We start from the raw sequence: 20,709 nt of genomic DNA on the forward strand, positions 1-20,709 counted from the left end.
ATGTGGCGTTAGTCCCCAAAATACATTCTGCTACTTCTCCTGAGTATGGGGGTACCACGTGTGAGACTTTTTGGGAGCCTAGCCACATACAGGAGCCTGAAATCCAATGACCACTTTGAAAGCCTGAAGGTACATAACTTCCTCATTTCACTTCCTCACTACCTATCACAGTTTCAGAGGCCCTGAAATGCCAGGATAGCACCACCCCCCCCCAAATGACCCCTTTTTGGAAAGTAGACACCCCAAGTAATTGATAAGAAGCATTGTATTTTGCAGATCTCATTTGCTGCCACAAGTTTTTGGAAAATGAAGAAAGAAAACAAACATTTTTTCTTTTTTTTTTATATTTTGAAACCTTGTGAGAAAAAATGGGATCTGCGAAATACTCACCATGCCTCTTTCTAAATTCCTTGGGGTTTCTATTTTCCAAGAAAGGGTCATTTGGGGGGGGGGGGGGGGTTGGTGCTATCCTGGCATTTCAGGGCCTCCGAAACTGTGATAGGTAGTGAGGAAGTGAAGTGAGGAAGTTACGCACCTTCAGGCTTTCAAAGTGGTCATTGGATTTCACGCTCCTGTATGTGGCTAGGCTCCCAAAAAGTCTTACACATGTGGTATCCCCATACTCAGTAGAAGTAGCAGAATGCATTTTGGGGTGTATTTACACATATACCCATGGCTTGTGTGAGCAATATATCATTTAAGTGCTAACTTTGTGTAAAAAAACAAAAATGTTTTTGTAATTTTCCAAAAACTTGTGGAAAAAAAATAAATCTTCCATGGACTCAATATGCCTCTCAGCAGATAGCTTAGGGTGTCTACTTTCCAAAAAGGGGTCATTTGGGGGTGTTTGTACTACCCTGGTATTTTAGCACCTCAAGAAATGTGATAAGCAATCAGAAAGAAAAAGCTGTGTAAATTCCATTAGCTATACCAGGGGTGGGCAAACTTTTTGACTTGAGGGCCGCAATGGGTTCATATATTGGACCCGGGGGCCGGACCAAGAGTAGATGAATGATGTGTATGTGTCATCCATAGTAAGTATAGTAATATTCCCCCATAGTAAGCATAGTAATTAATCCCCCATAGTAATTCATCCCCCATATAGTAATTCATCCCCCATATAGTAATTCATCCCCCCTATAGTAATTCATCCCCCCTATAGTAATTCATCCCCCCTATAGTAATTCATCCCCCCCATAGTAATTCATCCCCCATATAGTAATTCATCCCCCATATAGTAATTCATTCCCCATATAGTAATTCATCCCCCATATAGTAATTCGAGGGGGACAGATCCTCATAGGAGACAGATTTTCATGCTACACCGGTCTTCAGGGCGGACTGTGAGAGGAGCCTAGCGGGAGCCTAGCTGCGCGGGCCGGATTAAAAGGTCCGCCGGGCCGTATACGGCCCGCAGGCCGTAGTTTGCCCATTGCTGAGCTATACCATAGTTTGTAGACGCTATAACTTACACACAAAGCAATCAATATACACTTATTGATATTTTTTTTTTACCAAAGACATGTAGCAGAATATATTTTTGCCCAAATTTATGACAGAGTTTACTATATATTTTTTATAGCCGAAAGTAAAAAAATATACCGTATTTTTCGCTCCATAAGACGCACTTTTTTCCCCCCCAAAAAAGGGGGGGAAATGTCAGTGGGTCTTATGGAGCGAATATAAAGCGGCCGGTCCGGTATTTTTGCGGCCACCATGTCAGAATACCGGGCCGGCTGCTCAGCTGTTCTCTCCTGCAGGGCCTTACCTGTTCCTCGCTCCAGCGCTGCACAGTCTTCCCGCGCTGGCTTCTCTGACAGCCAGGTGCCCACTGCGCATGTGCTGCGCTTTGTGAATGATCCCGTGTCTTCTGGGACACATGAAAGGTCCCAGAAGGCGCCGGGCCATTCACAAAGCGCAGCGCTTCTCGCACATGCGCAGTGGGCACCCGGCTGTCACAGAAGCCGGCCCGGGAAGAAGAGGGAAGGAAACTCCGCGGAAGTGGGAGCGGGTACCTGTCAAATTGAGGTACCCGCTCCCCCTCCCTCCCCAAAGGTCAGCAGTCTCTGGTCATTCCCTGCACTGTCCGCAGTCTCTGGTCATTCCCTGCACTGTCCGTAGTCTCTGGTCATTCCCTGCACTGTCCGCAGTCTCTGGTCATCCCCTGCACTGTCCGCAGTCTCTGGTCATCCACTGCACTGTCCGCAGTCTCTGGTCATTCCCTGCACTGTCCGCAGTCTCTGGTCATTCCCTGCACTGTCCGCAGTCTCTGGTCATTCCCTGCACTGTCCACAGTCTCTGGTCATTCCCTGCACTGTCCGCAGTCTCTGGTCATCTCCTGTACTGTGTCCGCAGTCTCTTGGTCATCCCCTGTACTGTGTCCGCAGTCTCTTGGTCATCCCCTGTACTGTGTCCGCAGTCTCTGGTCATCCCCTGCACTGTGTCCGCAGTCTCTGGTCATCCCCTGCACTGTGTCCGCAGTCTCTGGTCATCTCCTGTACTGTGTCCGCAGTCTCTGGTCATCCCCTGTACTGTGTCCGCAGTCTCTGGTCATCTCCTGCACTGTGTCCGCAGTCTCTGGTCATCTCCTGCACTGTGTCCGCAGTCTCTGGTCATCTCCTGCACTGTGTCCGCAGTCTCTGGTCATCTCCTGCACTGTGTCCGCAGTCTCTGGTCATCTCCTGTACTATGTCCGCAGTCTCTGGTCATCTCCTGTACTATGTCCGCAGTCTCTGGTCATCTCCTGTACTATGTCTGCAGTCTCTGGTCATCCCCTGTACTGTGTCTGCAGTCCATTGGTTCAGAATATTTTTTTTCTTGTTTTTCACCTCTAAAACCTAGGTGCGTCTTATGGTCAGGTGCGTCTTATGGAGCAAAAAATACGGTAGGTTTTTTTTAAAATTTTCGGTCTTTTTTTGTTTATAGCGCAAAAAAATAAAAGGTGCACGGATGATCAAATACCACCAAAAGAAAGCTCTATTTGTGTGAAAAAAAGGACATAAATTTCGTTTGGGTACAGCATTGCTTGACTGCACAATTACCAGTTGAAATAGTGCAGCGCTGAATAGCAAAAAAAGGCCTGGTCATTAAGGGGGGTAAATCTTCTAGAGGGCAAGTGGTTAAATACTTTTAGGATGGGGATTATTTTCACTCATAACCCACAAGAAATTAACTAGAAGATGATGAAATATACTGTATATCCTTATTACTCCTATTTGAAAAATATGTGGCACTATAGAAAGAAAAATTCAGCCAGAACCGCATAAATGACAAAAAGAATATATGATGACTCGCCTCTATGGTAGATCAAATAACCACCACATGACAAGATAAGGGCCTCACATAAAAATACTGCTAGGCTTTAAGGAATATAATCATCACCCTGTAGTATATATTCAAACAATTTGGCCTCATTAGTCACTTTGGCCATAGTTGTTGCATTTATGCCACTAATTGGCTAGACCCAAACAATCAAAACAAAGGGACTAGTGAGCTGCTGCTGTCTCCGACACTAACCAGAGGAGATATTTCGGTAACCAGAGGAGATATTTCGGTGATCAGTCACCATCCTACTAAGCCATGTGTGTCCCTCAAACAAATTAAAAAAGGTGCAAAATAAATTAACTCAGTATTTTTCGCTCAATTAGAGCTATTTATAACATCGTCCATTGCAATGGCCACCACACTAGCCATGCGCTGACATCATCATGCACACGCATGCCACAATGTCATCGAGCTTTTGCGCCATGACACCGTGAAATGGTGCACGAGCATGCAGAGCAAAGCACCAACTTGTGGTTTAGGTAAAGAAGACAGGCATTAAGCAATTTCTATTGTGTCATTACCATCGCCTCACCATGGCGCATGTATGCCCAATGCACAACTAAGCGTTATCCTGGGGTTTAGATGCAGAAGGCAGGCACTGTGCAATTTCCATATAACATTACCACTTAGTTTAAAGCAGGCTGAAACTTATAATATTGCAATGCGTTATTACTATTTAGATGTCGGTCTAACCACATTGCCAAAAAGACTAAAAAGGGAAACTTTCACAAAAAGAGAGTCCAAAAAGAAAAAAAAAGATTATTCTTTTTCAAACACTCCTTTGCAATATTATCCTTTTTGAGTGGTCCCAGTACTTTTCTATTGTCTCAATGAAATTACTACAGTATCAAGCTACATTGCCAAAAGCGCAACAAGAATACTCTATGTCGGCAAATAGTTGTTTAGAGTACTTGCAAATAATATCTTCCAAAATCTTTTAAAATCTGGATAGAGAGCTAGTATATATATTTGTAACCTAGTTAACAATAATATGTTGATTAATGCTTTCCCCGTTCAAACACGTTTAATGTAATGCTATGAAAAAAAGGACAATTAAAAAAAAAAAATCCCCCCTCTAATATTTGCCGCTCACAAACTGTATGGTATTCACAGCCTATATACAGTATGTTAAAGCATATCATATAGCATTTGGTGAAACTGAAAGATGCCTGTTTCTATTGTTAGTGCCATCTTCTGGCTACTCTGAGAATTGTGACTCAAGAACAGCTAACAATCACTGTAAAACACATGTACAGTAAGTGATGCTTACCTCTTACAAATTTGAGACACATTTATCTCCAGGACATAATTATTAAAGAAATTAGGCATATTTCTCAAGGTCCAATCAAAACTCAGGAATACAAACCAGTTTTTATTTTTGATAGCTAACACAATTTCCCTTTGTCTTTCATTTTTAGAAAATTAACAGGTTTTTCTCAAAATATTTGGGAAGCATGTACACAGGTGATTTAATAAAAGACCTTTATATATGCTTAGCAAAAGTGGACTTCCTATAAGGTACTTTAAGAGGTTAGCACATTAAATGAGCAATGCATCTATAATATATGCAGGTATTTATTTTCCTTGCCAAATACAATGCCAAGCAAGTGAAAACGTTCTAATAACTTGGAATTTTAACATAAAGAACCACACACAAACAGTTTAGGAAGTTTAAAGTGTAAAAGTTAGAAAACAGCTAAGTACACATGCATCACACTATTTCTGCAGTTTAAAGTGTAAATTTAGGAAAACAGCCAACTACACAGGTGAACTACATACATTTGAACAGTTTTACCTTCCAAAACAAATGCAGTTATATTCTGTCAATTTTATAACTTAGAAAACCCTGCCAGACAACATAGTCAGATCCTGACCATTTCATCGCCTGTAGGCAAAGCAATATAGCTAGCTTGGTTAAGGATGACTTGATGGTAAATAATCTTAAAATAATGAAATACCCTTTGACCACTTTAATTAGCAAACCTAATCTTAGATTTCAGCAGTGTGCAGTGCAATAAAGTCTTACTGACTTACCATGATCAATCATCCACTCCTGATTTGAATACTAATGTGCAGAAAACTACAAGAGGCTAGCACAAAAACAGACTGATATGCTAATTTAAAAAAATAAAAACAATGTTTAAATGAATAAACAGCTGGGTTCCATGCAGTTCCTAATTGTCTGCTTACACTTTACTGAATATTAAAGGCAACATAACAAGAAGTCAGCTGCAGCCACAATGTACAGCCGAAGGCTTACTGAGTCTTGGGTGCCGTCAAAGCCCCTGTGTACGTGCGTGTCCTAATAGAAGTATACAGTACATTGGAACACATTGATACTCACCTGCTTTCCCAAGGGATATTTGGGGAGGATACATGTAAAATGATGGAGGCATCTTAACACTGGAATGTAATTCTCATGGTAGGAGTGCAAATTTTCCAGAAATGTTTGTGTTACTTCCTGCAACAGAAAGACAAACATACCATAGTCATATAAGTAGGAAAGGGTGAAAGAGTCAAGTAAGAGCATCTAAATTACCTTTACATTCTTGGTCATTTATTTATTATCTAAAATGATCTGCAATCAAATGTTCTTTGCACAAATCCTTGTTTTCTAACTTACCTGCATCTTATATTAGAAAATCAACATAGTTTAAGCAAGCAAAATTTGTCACAGGCTGTACACCTCACTCTTTCCCATCAAAACTCTACCATTAAAGTGAAAATACATCCACTCTTGGCTACTTCTCTGATTAATGTTCTCTTTGCCCGGCCTGTCAGTTTAGGTGGACGGCCATGTCTTGGTAGGTTTGCAGTTGTACCATACCCTTTCCATTTTCGGATGATGGATTGAGCAGTGCTCCGTGAGATGCTCAAAGTTTGCGATATATTTTTATAACCTAACTCTGCTTTAAACGTCTCCACAACTTTATCCCTGACCTGTCTGGTGTGTTCCTTGGCCTTCATGATGCCGTTTGTTCACTAATGTTCTCTAACAAACCTCTGAGGCTTCACAGAACAGCTGTATTTATATTTATATTGAGATTAAATTACACACAGGTAGACTCTACTAATTAGGTGACTTCTGAAGGCAATTGGTTCCACTAGATTTTAGTTAGGGGTATCAGAGTAAGGGGGGATGAATACAAATGCGAGCCACACTTTTCAGATATTTATTTGTAAATAATTTTGAAAACCATTTATCATGTTCCTTCCACTTCACAATTATGTCCCACTTTGTGTTGGTCTATCACATAAAATCCCAATAAAATACATTTATGTTTTTGGTTGTAACATGGCAAAATGTATAAAATTTCAAGGGGTATGAATACCTTTTTCAAGGCACTGTATTGTTCTTTACTACTTTTTTTCTGTTTTAAATTATTAGTTAAAAGAAACTGTACTGTGATGTACTACACTCTCAGCCTCACCCTGCACAGAAATTTTCCAATTCACAATAGAACAATCTAGGAGCCAGCCCACTGACAGTGGATGTCTCTTGGGAAGGGTAACTTCGCAGTTAACCCTTCTCCTGGGGAAAGAAAAGGTTAACTCTGCAATGGTAGCCACCACCACATGCTTTAACAGAAACACAGGTTAACAGCATCTGCTGTAGCAATTTTGACCTTAAAGAAGATGTGACTCACTGCCATGACCAGCAAGGAATGTAACAAGAGTATAAAACATGTTATCTTTCCTCAAAGAGGCAATAGACGCTGTAATTTCAGGTTAGAAGATTCAGCTTAATGATTTTTAAATATTGTTTTAATAGAAGAAAATAAAAAAGGTGCAAGACATTATTTACAGATGATATTACAAAACAGAAAATTGGAAATAGTAAAAAAAAAAAAAAAAATGGGATTAAAAGCAAAAACAGTTCACCTGGTCTTTGGTCTTGTGCAGTCTAATTAATTTGCATATTAAATCCAGTCTGATAGGATACAGTCACAAGCACTCACGAATGACTGTTAGCACCCTTTCACTGAGTCAATAGTGAATGAAAGCTTCAGCTTTCCATAAAGAGGGCATTTACAGAAATAACGTAACCAATCAAATGGTCTGAGGGGTATGCTGAAGGGGTGTTGAAATATTTTATGATGTTCCAGCAGACACTCCCTCAATGTCTTTTATTCTAACTTTATCTATAGTTCCAGATGATGCAATCCGACAACCAACATTTTTGAGCAGAACGAAATTATGAATCACAGTGAGCATATCCCAGAGCGGTCTTCAGGGACTGGGACCCATAAAGGTAGACCAAGGCATCAAGGCCTTGAATAAAGACTCCAGATGTTTGTCTGGAGCATCCTTAAATATCGGGACATCATCCACTGGGCACGCGAGCGTTGGTTGAGATAAGAGACTACTGAATCCACCCAAGGTATACTCCATTTCTTAGTGAACTCACTCTCCATGGTGTATAGCTGAGCAAACCATTTTTGCTGAATAAACACCTAGTTAGTGTGAGCCCAGTCCATGTACTAAACATTCTTTAAATTAGGTGTACAAAGAAAGATTGATGATGAAGTTTTGGACACCAAGATCCTTTTAAGGTGAAGAGTTGGGAAGGGGTAACGTCAAATAATCCAGACATATTTGATGAAAAAATGCACAATTCTTCTGCATCCCTTTCTACAGGAACATGTTTTTCTTCCTGTACCTCACCCTCCACTGATTCCTCCTTTGTTAATAAGAAGGGGGGAGAGGGGAACTCTTCCACTTGCAACCAAAGTGGTCTAAGCCTGCAAGTATTCTGGAAAGCTGCTGCTGTACCCCAGTGATACCAGATGCGAATTCCTCCCTTGTCACAAAGGAACCGGAGGAACATGTCCCTGAAATAGTGGAGATAAAAGACAGACAGAGGGAGTTGTTTAGACAACGTTGTCTTTTTAATTTAGTGAAGTGCCGGTGGTGGTTGTTCAGCTTTTTAGCCTGTTGTGTTACTTTATACTTTTTTCTAATAAAGCCAATTTTTATTAAGCTGCATGGTCCCTAATGAAACTTTCTCTAGGGGTACCCTTCAGTACCTCTGTCTGTTTCTAAGAGGGAGTCACAGCTGCATAGAACATAACTAGGGGTTAGATTGTATGGAAGGCTGTGTCCAGTTTCCTCTCTACTTGAAGAAGGCATCTGGGTCCCCCCTACTCCTACATCCCCCCTCTCTTCCGAAGAAGGTATCTGGGACCCTTACTGGAAAGTGTGTCCCAAGTCAAGACTGAGCTCATAAGCACTAGTGTGATAGTTACCTCACAAAATTTCCCCTTAAATCTGCCAGTGCCCCCTGCCCACACAAGAAAATGAATGTGGAGTGGACTAGTAATACTTGCTGCGACCTGTATTCCCCACAAGGAAGGCTCTGCTGCAACCTGTATTCCCACAAGGGAGGCTCTGCTGCGATCTGCAGTCCCACAAGACTGCCTCTAAGGATCTTCAGGCATTATGAATCTCCACCTGGGGATCACTGCTCTAGACCTGTACAGCACCCTACCAGTCTGCAATGACATATATCATTGTAAAAGGTCCTAAACCGCAGGGTTCATTGCTGATCGGCAATGTTACAGACTATCCCCCCTGTGTCTACAGCAGGGTCCAGGTACCATTCCTCTAAGAATTGGAAAGCCGTATGTAATGAATTCAGAAAAATCCAGGCTCCTAATCCCAAATGGAACAGTTGAGAAGCTAGCTATAATTTCATGCAGAGATTGATGGATTGAGCAGTGCTCCGTGAGATGCTCAAAGCTTGCAATATATTTTTATAACCTACCGCTGCTTTAAACTTCTCCACAACTTATCCCTGACCTGTCTGGTGTGTTTCTCGGCCTTCATGATGCTGTTTGTTCACTAATGTTTGCACAGACATGACAATTACCTAAGACACTAGCAAAAAAACAGAAGCCTTGCCTAATGGTGTTCTCCCTAGGAGGGGATTTCCTTCCTTTTTTTAAAATCAGTATCCAGTCACCTGCAGGTGGCAGCATAACACTATTATCATGGATATGAAGATGCTCTGTGTCTTGTGAAGTACGGTAAAGAAAACTAGTTAAGCATAAACAACTTCCCTATGAAGGGAGAAAACTTCTATCACGTAAAGATGCTAGTAAAAAAACTCACGGAGTGGCGGGGGTTATAGGAGTACTCCTAGTGGGCGTGCCTAGAAAAGCATTCTGCAGGCTCCAACCACATGAAGGTAGCACCCTATAACCCAGGGACTGAGAACATCCAATCTGTGTCCTGTACTGTACAATTAAGATATCACAATTGGATGGACACCAAATGCGATATGGCTGTTATGCACATTTTACTTGAGAGGTTTAATGTGTTTCAGTTGTCTTCTGGACACTGAAAACTTGAAGTTTCAGCTCCCTCCATACATTTTCTATAGGATTAAGGTCTGGAGACTGGCTAGGCCACTCCATCACCTTAATGTGCTTCTACTTAAACCACTCCTTTGTTGCCTTGGCAATATGTTTTGGGTCTTTGTGATGCTGGAAGACCAATCTTCAGGTTCTCATCTAAGATTTATCAATACATGGCCCTGTCCATGGGCCCCCTCAATGTGGCAAAGTCGGTCTCGACCTTTAGCAGAGAAACAGCCCCAAAGCATGTTTTCACCTCCTTGCTTGACAGTAGGGATGGTGTTCTTAGGGTCACAGTCAGCATTTTTCCTCCTCCAAACACAGCGAGTCGAGTTAATGCCAAAGAGCTCAATTTTGGTCTCATCCATGGAGGCGTATTGTGTTACCAATGGTTTGTTTGGCGACTGTGGTCCCAAATGCCTTGGTATCATTCACAAGCTCCTCCCGTGTAGTTCTGGGCTGATACCCCACTTTTCTCATGATCATCCTTACCCCATGAGGCGAAATCTTGCATGGAGCTCCAGAACAAGGACAATTGATGGTTAATTTGTATTTCTTCCATTTGGGAATAATCGCTCCAACAGTTGTATCCTCACTAGGCTTCTTGCTGATGGTCTTTTAGCCCATTCCAGCCTTATGCAGATCTAAAATCTTGTCCCTGACATCCTTTGACAGCTCTTTGGTGGTGAGGCTTGAATGGAAGAAAGATTCTGTGGACATGTGTCTTTTATACACATAAGTTGTCGTTAGGAGCACCTTCCTAAATTGACAGGAATAATCTGTGTACCACATAAACACATAGCCAGTCTGTTAGAGACATAATTATTGTTGGCTGGTAGGGGATCAAATACTTATTTTACTCACTGAACTTCAACTCAATTTATAAAACATTTGTATTGTGGGGTTTTTTTCTGGATTTTTGGTTGATAATCTGTCTCTAGCATTTAAAATATACCTATGATAAAAATTATACACCATTAATTTCTTTGTAAGTGGCAAACTTACAAAATCTGCAGGGTATCAAATAATTATTTTCCCCACTGTATATGATGGGGAAAATGTATGACTGGACAGAATTAGCAGGCTTTTACAGATCCTGGGCTATGTACTGTTTATAGTACTGATTTGTGTCAATGTGTCTTCAAGCTGGTCTGCTGGCCATCGCAGTCATAAAATTTAAATCTGACCTTTACATCACTAAATTGTGAATTTCAGATAAATGAGGGTGGCACTGTGTTCAGTACAATTTCCCCTTTCTCCCCACTCAGATTTAGTCATCACGCCCCCTTTCTGTACAAATAAAAACTATAACAGCAAATGTCAAAATAAAAACAAAATATAACTTTTATAGCTATAAAACTAGCTTTCCAAAGAGTGATAGGGAATACAGCAGGCACATGTTCTGTAAAGGACCTTTAGTTTGCAGGTTTGTGATTTTACATCTCAGTGATCTTCAAAACTCGAGAATTAAAGACAAACATGGAGTTGTTACTCACAGCAGTCCGTCAGGTTTGTTCTACTATAATTTATGAAAAGGGAACAATAGCGATTAGTCACTAGGTGGAACCACTGCACCTAATTTTGAATTTTCTCAGTTTAATATATAGGATGCTATGACCTGTATAGGGTGTGGATATACATTTTACAGTAAAGTCCATTTTAACATCAACAGAAAAAGTTTTTAACTGATGTATTCTTCCTCACTGTGGCCAAATGCTACAAGAGATGATAACCTGTAGAGTACAATTTAAGCTTATTTCTAATCCATTCAGGAAGACCTGAGACCTAAATGTACTAATAGACATGAGATCAATGTCACCCCATCTTGACATTTAAAGACAGATAGAGGATTTATCTTATGTCTGTTTGTGACTGCTAACATCACCGGTCAAGAGATCCAAAATTATATTGTTCCATCTGATGGTGCTTTCAGTGTATTCTCTCCTGTGTCTAGGCAGACCATAGACGGGCCGTCTATCGGCTGAATTTTCAGCCGATAAACTTAAAATCAATCAGCCCCATTGCCGATGCTGCCACCCATGTCCACGAAAAATGGCCGTTTTTCGTGGATTTTCCAGCATGACCGATAAAAATAAAGGAGGAGATCCGCAAAAAACAGCCGACGGGCTGGCCCCACTAATGGCGTGATTATCGGCTGATTTTCTGTGTGTACAAAAATTTGGCCGATAAATGATCCGTCTATGGCCTGCATTACTTCTCACACTACGTTCTCCATGGACATAAAACTGGGAACTGGGTAGAGCAGAGCATATAATTAGTGGAGCACTCTGAAGCAGTCTAAACATTTTTTGTTTGGATGCAGGCATGACCTGACTACTTTCTAAAATCAATGGTGAGATTTACAGCACATTACAACATGAGAGGTTTTGTAGGATCTTGCATGAAAAGGCAAAGTACTCTTATTTGGAAGCCCTTCATCCTTTGATTCAAAATAGAGGGTGAATAATCACCATAATCAAGGCACCGAAAAAAAAATGTAAATATATTAGCATTACATCCCAAAGTTTTTTCTACTTCCTTCAGGTTCTGCAGAGGACACCAGGGTATGGTACATGATTCTGGGTAAATCCAAAATCCCATGAAAAGATATCGCTGCACTACGTTTATATGCATTTTTTATAGATCCTCAGCTTTACCAGAAGAGAAGGGCCCAGGGACATCAAACTCTTAAGGTAAAGTGCTTAACCATTTATTCCATGTTTTTGCATTTCCAGTTCAATAATAAGGTATTTAAGGCATTTCAAATCTAAAATGAGTTATAAATTATAGCATAACATTAAAAGGAGACAAAAGGTTGTTTAGACTTTATTTGGGCTTCAAGTGATGAATAAGGGTGATTTTAAAGGAGATTTTTATAGATATTTGTGGTCAACTACTACTACAGGTGACAAACTCTTTCTACAAGTCTAGAGCAGATTTGTAACAGCTACAAATAATAATTTAATGCAGGCAACACATTTGCTGCTGTCGCTAACTAAAAGAAATGTCTATGCACTTGCAAATTAATGGTGTGAGAATATTAGAAAAAAGCATCCTTGAAGAGCATGACCAGGTAGCAAAGCTAGTGATTTTCAAGCTGGCTCAAAACTCTAGAAAGAATTGGTGACTGACTGAGCTAAAAATGTGACATAATACTTCCATTGTTATAAACAAAGTACAGCCAGTGTATAGCTGTACTTCACAGAAGCTGATACTGAAGGAGTTAAGCAGTAATACATTATTAAAAAAAAAAAAAGAATCAATATACTGCCAATTACTCATAGAGAATAAGACAAGCATACTCAAGTGCCCCCACAGGAGTCCAGAAAAGTAATTGTGAAATGATAAAAACTAGCAGCAGCTGAAAGGCAGAAAAAGCTACATCAATTGAGCATGACAGAGGGAGAAAAATCCATACTTTGTGATATGCCATGAGAGACTCTAAAACATGCAATTAGTCATTTTCTCTTTTGTGAGCACAGGCGAAGCGTTCAAACAGAAAGAAATGTATCTATTATTAAGTCACAATTTGGCTTTCATCAGCCATATTATCCGCTCTATCTGAATCCAAACTTGCAAAAGCAATGAAGTGATCACCTTAAACTGCCTATTACTCTTCTCTGTTAACAGCTGGCAACATTTAAAACAAAGCCCTTTAAACATTATTTGTTTTATTCAAATTAGGTAACCTCAGTGAAGAAGCTAATAAGTAACAGGAGAATGGGTGAATTACAGCTTAAAACTGCAGAATTTATACTGATCAAACAAGTGCAATTTGCGATTTGAATATGGTTGAAAATATTGGGTTTGCCTATATACTGGTTTGTGCAGTGCATATGATGGATTTTGTGATTCTCCATGGACTGAGCAAACCTGCATTCATATAGTCATGTAAAATGAAATATTTCGAGCTTGTTAACTTTTCTTGTTTGCAAATTGATTAGTTCATCACAAGGATCTGTCACCACATCCTTTATTCTGGTTGGTAGCAATGCCTGACATACAGAAGCGACAGACTGCAATTCCCCCCACTCCAAAGATTTCTTAGTAATTTTGCTTCAATTTCCAGTTTTCCATCCTATATCCAGTGTTTTTTTTTTTTTATTACAAGCATATTTCTCTTGCTAGAACCTACAGATTGACAGCATTGAATAAACGTGTCTGCATTTGAGGGAGCTTAGGGGGTTAAGGGAAACGGATAACTGGGAGAGGGGAACCAAAGTGCCACTTTAACATGCATTGCAGCCACATTAGGATGACACCTATCATATATTTGTTACATGTTCTCATTCTCGTAGCAGAATAGTTCAAAATAGCTGCTAATAATGATTTTAGATGCTCTTTTCTCATAACGCCAGAGCTGAACAATCGTATTTAGTTCTCTTTTTGAGGGGCTGTGGAGCTGCGTTTGCCTACAGATTCCTACATCCACACAAAGAAATTGTATTCGGACAGTGGGGACTCTCCACTGTCAGAATGCACTTATCAGCACTGCAGCCACTGATCGATAATAGGATTTTTTGTACTCGGCATAAAACCTTTTTCTCTGAGTTTATTGAAGAACACAGCCAATATCTTGATCTCTGACCAGTGGGTTATAGCGCCACCTTCAGAAGTAGGACACTGGCATAAAAACAAAGGCATAGCCTAGAGGCAGTCCCTGACAGTGGCCACACCCCCACTTGCTCAGTCAACCACAAATCAGTGCATAGAAAAATTGGACAGACAAAACAACTAGAGGGGTGGGTACTGTGACTTTTAAAGAACTCAGAGAAAAGGATTTATTGGGGAGTACAAAAAATCCTATTTTTCTCTATGGTTCATTGACGGGCACAGACTCTGATCTCTGACTATTGGGACGTCCCAAAGTAGTTTCTACAGAGGTGGGAAACAAACAACTCCCCAGAACAGGCACCAACAGACTGTCCAACAAAAGCCTAAGCCACAAATTAAGATATGGAACCTCCCCAACAGAGTAAGACCCCTGAGCAGAAACATTCAGGAGTCAGCTAAATCTAACAAGCAGTCCTAGGGCCTGAAGGGACCAGGGAACTCAACTGGAGTCAGATGCACCAAAGGAAGCAAAACCTGCCAGGAAACCACAAAGCACAATAGACAGCTAGTAAGCAGAGGAAATCAGTGGAAACATTGAAACCCGACAGAGATCTGAAGGGATCACTTACTGGAGAGACAGAAGCCCCCCCATCTCCAGCTGTAGGTCACACTCCTCCTGCTGTATACTACTGTTCTAATAAATGTGCTACAAGAAGGCTGCTTGTGCATTGGAGTAAAAAACAAATGCAGCGCTATCCAAAAAAATCTATAAAAGTGCAAATAGCAAAGGTTAAAGTGGAGCTCCACCCAAAAGGGGAAGTTCCGCTTTAAGGCCTCGTTAAGAAATGGCACCTTTGGGGAGTGGGGAAAGCGGGTACCTGAGTCTGACAGGTACACGTTCCCACTTCCGCTGCGATCACCTAGGCGATTGGAAGTTGTCCTACCCCCCCTTCCCTCCCCGTAGTCTTCTGGGACACATGGCAGGTCCCAGAAGATTACAGTACCATTCACAAGGTGCAGAACTGCTCATGCATGTTAAGTGGGCAACTGGCTCTGAAGCAGCAAGCTGTCACAGCTGGGTGCCCACATTTAAGATGCCTGTGCAGGGGAGAGAGGACGGCCTGTGAAATCAGCTGCAGTGAGGACACCACTAGATCGAGGGACAGGTGAATGTCTGTTTTTTAAAAGTCAGCGGTGACAGTCTTCGTAGCTGCTGACTTATTTTTTTACATTTTGGCTGGAGCTCCACTTTAAGGACAAGTAACATCTGAATATAAATTTTCCATTACAAAGAGAACATCCTAGATAATTGTGCTGTGCAACAATTAAAATACAAAATGTGAGAAAAACCATACAGTGCAGTCCAAAAAAATCCTCCAAGATCAAATACCCAGATCCTGTATAAATATGACAATCCACACAATGATCTTCTTATTACATTTTTTAGTGTCAGAAATATGTGATCATCTTAAAAACACTCTTGCTGTGCCCAAAACAACTCCACCTCATGCCAATCAAACTGCCCACCTTATAGTGGCAAAACTAAAAATGTTATATATTGCAGCTTTCCACTCATTAGATGTGGTGGCTGCATTAGTTTTCTTTTTTTTTCCAGGCTTTTTTCCCCTCTGTTTTCACCTGGTGATCTGGCCAGCAACACACCTCCTGAGAGTGCCCCCACTCTAGATGAGGGAGCACAGGGCGCCTTTTACAGCAGCATTTTCAGTGTAAGGGAGGGAAGTGTTAGCAGATTTAGATACACTAACAAACTGAAGCCAAATTCCAGCTCATATTTCATAAGCAGTTACAACAGTTTTTTGTGGAAAAAAAGTTGTATATAAATAAATAAAAGCTGATCGCAGTAAGCACCCTTATAAGTTGTATAAGGTTTATTCCAAGTATTTAACTGGTTCATCTGCAGGCCAGCTTGAAAAACAACAAACTTACGGGCCAGGACACCAGGTGACAATAAAAGAAAGAAAGCCTTAAAAAGAAAACGAATGCAGCCACCACATCTAAGAAATAGTAAGCTGCAAAATAATAAATGTTTGGTTTTGGGTTTAATACCGCTTGATGTATAAAGGGTTAACTTCCACGGCTAGGTTCAAATGTAGTAACAAACATGGTAGTAAAAGGGTTGATCTCACAATACTCCCAATGGTAAGCAGTTCATGGAAGAGAGCAAGGAAATACATATTAGTGCTAACTGCTAGTATTTATTACAAACACATAGTGCGCAATCTACAACACTTACAAAAAGTTAAAGCATGTAACGTGATAAAAACACCTCAAAGCATTCAGCGAACAGGAAAAAAAACATTGCTATACTTATCTAATATATAGACTCCAAGATAAATACTCCTCTTTGCGTGAGAAAGTCATAGGCTCTACCTTTACGAGTTACGTCCAACAGTACTTCCTCCTTCTGACAAACAAGACCCCTGCACCAAAAAATGGATAGATGTTTACCCCAGCTTAGCAGACCAACTTCCCCAGAGAGGAGCTTCCAGGAGATAGGGAAGGAGGACTATTTCAACCCCCTGGCTGGGTTCCAAGGCCTTTGAATCAGACAAACCCAGGTCCTTGGAAAATGATGAGTCAGTTTGTCTAACAAGCCAGGATGACAGAGAAAAGGAAAACAGGGACTGGAAGGAAGCCGAGCCTCGTGAAAGACAACCCACAGGCCTAGGTATTTAGGGCCAAACAAGAGTCGAACAATTCCTAACCAAAAGTCCAAGGCTAGAAATGGGCACTGAAATACAAATGGAATTAACAACTGCCTTCAACTGTAACCAAGATGAGCACTAGACACTCTGAATGGAAAGGAAGGTACAGTGCAAAGCTTCCCAAGCTTAGGCTCATAGGATCTGATCAGACCCCTTGCATAGAATACACAGAACTCACCACCTTGCAAGGACAGGATTCAAAGGATCCGCAAGCACCGCATGAAGGGCAGTCAGAAGATGTGAGAAAACACATCAGGTAGGTCGGACCAAATGAAACCCAAATAGTCAGACAGAATTTTGAATGGATGGCCATCAGCTCGCTATGGAAAAAGGTAGGTATGTCGGCAAGAGCACCCAGCTCTCTACCACACAAGAAAACCATAAAAGAAGAAGCATATTCCCATGAGTCTTTGCTTAATGGTAGCCAGCCAAACATGGTCATGGAAAGTTATGCAGAAGAATTTGCAATAGAAGAGAAGGCTCAGGAAGGAAGACCCCCAGTGAAGTACTATAGGGTCCCAAGAGTTGTATCCCCCACTGGAATGGCAATGTGTCATGAAGCAGAAGTAAAACATTTAATCCTTACAACAAGGAAGCTAGCATGCAGCTGCTGTACAAGTGACCATGCATGGTACTAACCAAACGATAGTTCGATTGTTCAGGAGAGAGTAAACAGGGAATGAAACCATGACCAACTATGAAGGCTTAAAAAAAAGGCTCATCTTAAGGTCACAACAGGGCTGTTGCATAAACATGCAGTTTTAAGTGCATTTTCATAGCATGTCTTAACCTTTTAACAATATACACCCTAGAGTAAAACATTTACATAAGCAAAGAGGACACTTACTTTTAAATAACCGTCTTTCGTAAGAAGCTTCACTTGTATTTCAGGTGTCTGATTTTCAACATACCTAAAAACAAAACAGTTATTCTAACAAAAATCTGACTGATGTAGGAGCCTCCTTTCCTTCCAGAAAAAAAAGTGTGTTTACAACATACATACATACAGACAGAGCAGTGGCCAAAGAGTTTTGTAGCTGAGTGGGTAAAACCTAATAGGGGTTTATAGACACTAACTCCCCATCACTCAGATCCACTCCCCTTGTGATAGACAGCAGGCAGTGAGAGGATGCCATAGCTCTTGGCTATAGACTCTGCCAACTGGCTCCTGCAAGTCAAGAGAGCACACCTGATGGGATAACTAGTCCCTCAACTTTCCCATTGGGTTCCACCAACTGTCAGCATCAGTAGTTGCTAGGATCCTTCAGCTGTGAAGCAGGCAGTGGCAATGGTACTGCGTCTGTCTCTGTACACCAAATTTGAGTTGGCCTTAATTACCTTCAGTTTTGTTATCATGTATTAACAATCACTACAATGTTGTCAAAAGGTCCACTTAATGTACATTGACTCAATGTATTACAATCTTGTAATTTTAAAACTGGAAAACATCTCATAACATTCTGCTATCTTTATGCATATTGATCATAGAATCATCAAAATAGTTTCCTAATGTCAACTGCCAAACTGGTGGTCATTTTTCTTTTGTATGTGCTGTGTATTCCATATGCTGTATGCTATGTGGCCTGTGTGATATGGGCACGGTGTGAGCACTGTGCTGTATGCACTCCTGTGCTGGAGTTTGGTGCTTGTGATGTATGCTCTGTACGGAATACACTGACTGCATAAATTTGGCGCATGTGATGTGTGTGCTCTGTGCTGGGTACACTGGTTGCATGAGTTTGGTGCATATGATGTGTGCTCTGTGCTGGGTACACTGTTTGTATGAATTTAGAGCATGTGATGTGTTTGCTCTGTGCTGGGTACACTATTTGCATGAGTTTGGCGCATATGATGTGTGCTCTGTGCTGGGTACACTGGTTGTATGAATTTAGCGCATGTGATGTGTGTGCTCTGTGCTGGGTACAATGGTTGCATGAGTTTGGTGCACATGATGTATGCTCTGTGCTGGGTACACTGGTTGTATGAATTAAGTGCATGCGATGTGTGTGCTCTGTGCTGGGTACACTGGTTGTATGAATTAAGTGCATGCGATGTGTGTGCTCTGTGCTGGGTACACTGGTTGCATGAGTTTGGTGCATATGATGTGTGCTGTGTGCTGGGTACGCTGGCAGTTGAGTTTGGTGTAAATGCGTTGTTACAGTTTTTGCTTCCCATGCTCCTGAATCTATATACATGTGTATAGTAAGATGATATCTTCTTGTAGCTCTCTATAGGTTACTGTAAGATACCAACATTTGATCCAGCAATTATGCAAGCAGAATCTGACAGCACAGGTTGTAAGAATTTTCTAGTCGAGTTTCATCTTTCTCATATATACAGTAAGGTGGTGCATACTTGCCTCATAAAAGATGCTAAATGACGAATGTTTTCACATTGATTATGCGTTAAGTTCTTCACACGATTCCTCATCTCTGGAAGGTCACAACACAAAACAGTAAGCGGTTGGGAGTAAAAATGCTCTACTAATGACAGCTGCAAGACAAAGCAAAGGACAATTCATTTTCCAATCTGCTTATAAAGAGAGTGAAATAGCAAATACTGTATGTGCAAAAGGATATTGATTAAATTATGTATTGACTAGCTGTAAAAAGAAGGGAGAACATTTTTACCAACAGCAAATAAACAGCTAATGTGATCTCAGATGCATAAAACACTGGTGGAAAGCACAATGCAGAGTTTATAATACAGAGCGAAGCATGCAAAGATCACAAATAAGGACAAGAAAAAAATATTAGACTAACTAAGATTCAGTCCATATTGTTTATGATCAACCCTAGATGTCTGTAATCAGGGTAATTGGAAGATGCTGACAATTAATTGGGAGAGAAAGATTGGTGTTGGATGGCGTTTTTAAGTGAACCTTAACACAGAAAAATGACTTTGCACCATTGTAACTTCCCACCCCCTAATCTAAAAAGCTGCCCCTTTACTGTTGGCAGGAGGTCAGCTGTAAGAATAAGTAATAGGCAGCCTGCTCCCAATAATGTCAGACAGAACGATGGTGGCAGCAGAAAAGTATGTTGTATTCTCTGGGCTGAGGAGTGTGTTAATTCAAGATAAAAGGTACAATAAGATTCAAAAATAAACACAGGGTGAAGGGAAATGAAGCTCCCCTTTTAAAGAGAGGAAGGATGGACCACCTAATGTCACACTTTAAAAAGTGAAAGATTTTCCAATTGTGTATGCCGACTCTGAAGAAGGAGGCTGGTGACAAATGTTTGTGTGTTGTGTTTGGTTACGGTTTTTAAGGATGGGCATTTTGAGTCAGCAGCCTAAAATATTAATCTACACAAATAGGACCAATGTGCCGGTTTTGCGGAATGCCCTCATTATTACCCCGTACACACGATAAGAAAATCGTACGAAAAATTTAGTGGAACCACTGATCGAACGACTTTCTCTTCGTTGATGAGCAGGATGTTTTAACCGATAACGATATTGTGAACAAAAAAATCCGGTTGAACAACAGTGAAAAATGTTGTTGTTTCACATACGAACGACCGATTTTCTATGCGGTGGTATGATGGTCGTACGAAAAAAATCTATCAAGCGCTATCACACATGAGCAGAAACGGAAGATGACTCGGATGTTTATGTCCAAGGGATCTTCGTAAACTCGAACAAAAAATCCAAATGTTAAAAGTAGATTGGCCTAATGAGAGAATGAAACCAGAATGATACATATTATATTTTTATGTATCACTATTTATGTATATAGGTAATGTAAT

The 20,709-nt window shown here is 40.8% G+C and overlaps 1 protein-coding gene across 2 annotated transcripts in view; it reads right to left on the minus strand.

The window, feature by feature from the left end:
- The window catches only part of ORC3 (origin recognition complex subunit 3), a 117,548-nt gene that overhangs the window by 61,292 nt on the left and 35,547 nt on the right, over nucleotides 1–20,709 (minus strand). For both annotated transcript variants that reach the window (XM_089691312.1, XM_089691313.1), the window contains 3 exons: nucleotides 19,320–19,453; nucleotides 17,808–17,871; nucleotides 5,669–5,785 (listed from right to left, as the gene is read on the minus strand). In XM_089691312.1, coding sequence (XP_089547438.1) covers nucleotides 5,669–5,785; nucleotides 17,808–17,871; nucleotides 19,320–19,453 — 315 coding nt within the window. The remainder of the gene's footprint in view (nucleotides 1–5,668; nucleotides 5,786–17,807; nucleotides 17,872–19,319; nucleotides 19,454–20,709) is intronic.

The sequence above is a fragment of the Staurois parvus genome, unplaced genomic scaffold (assembly GCF_062004578.1).
Source record: "Staurois parvus isolate SC_StPar_1 unplaced genomic scaffold, SC_StPar_1.0 ptg000561l, whole genome shotgun sequence".
Classification (NCBI taxonomy): Eukaryota; Metazoa; Chordata; class Amphibia; order Anura; family Ranidae; genus Staurois; species Staurois parvus.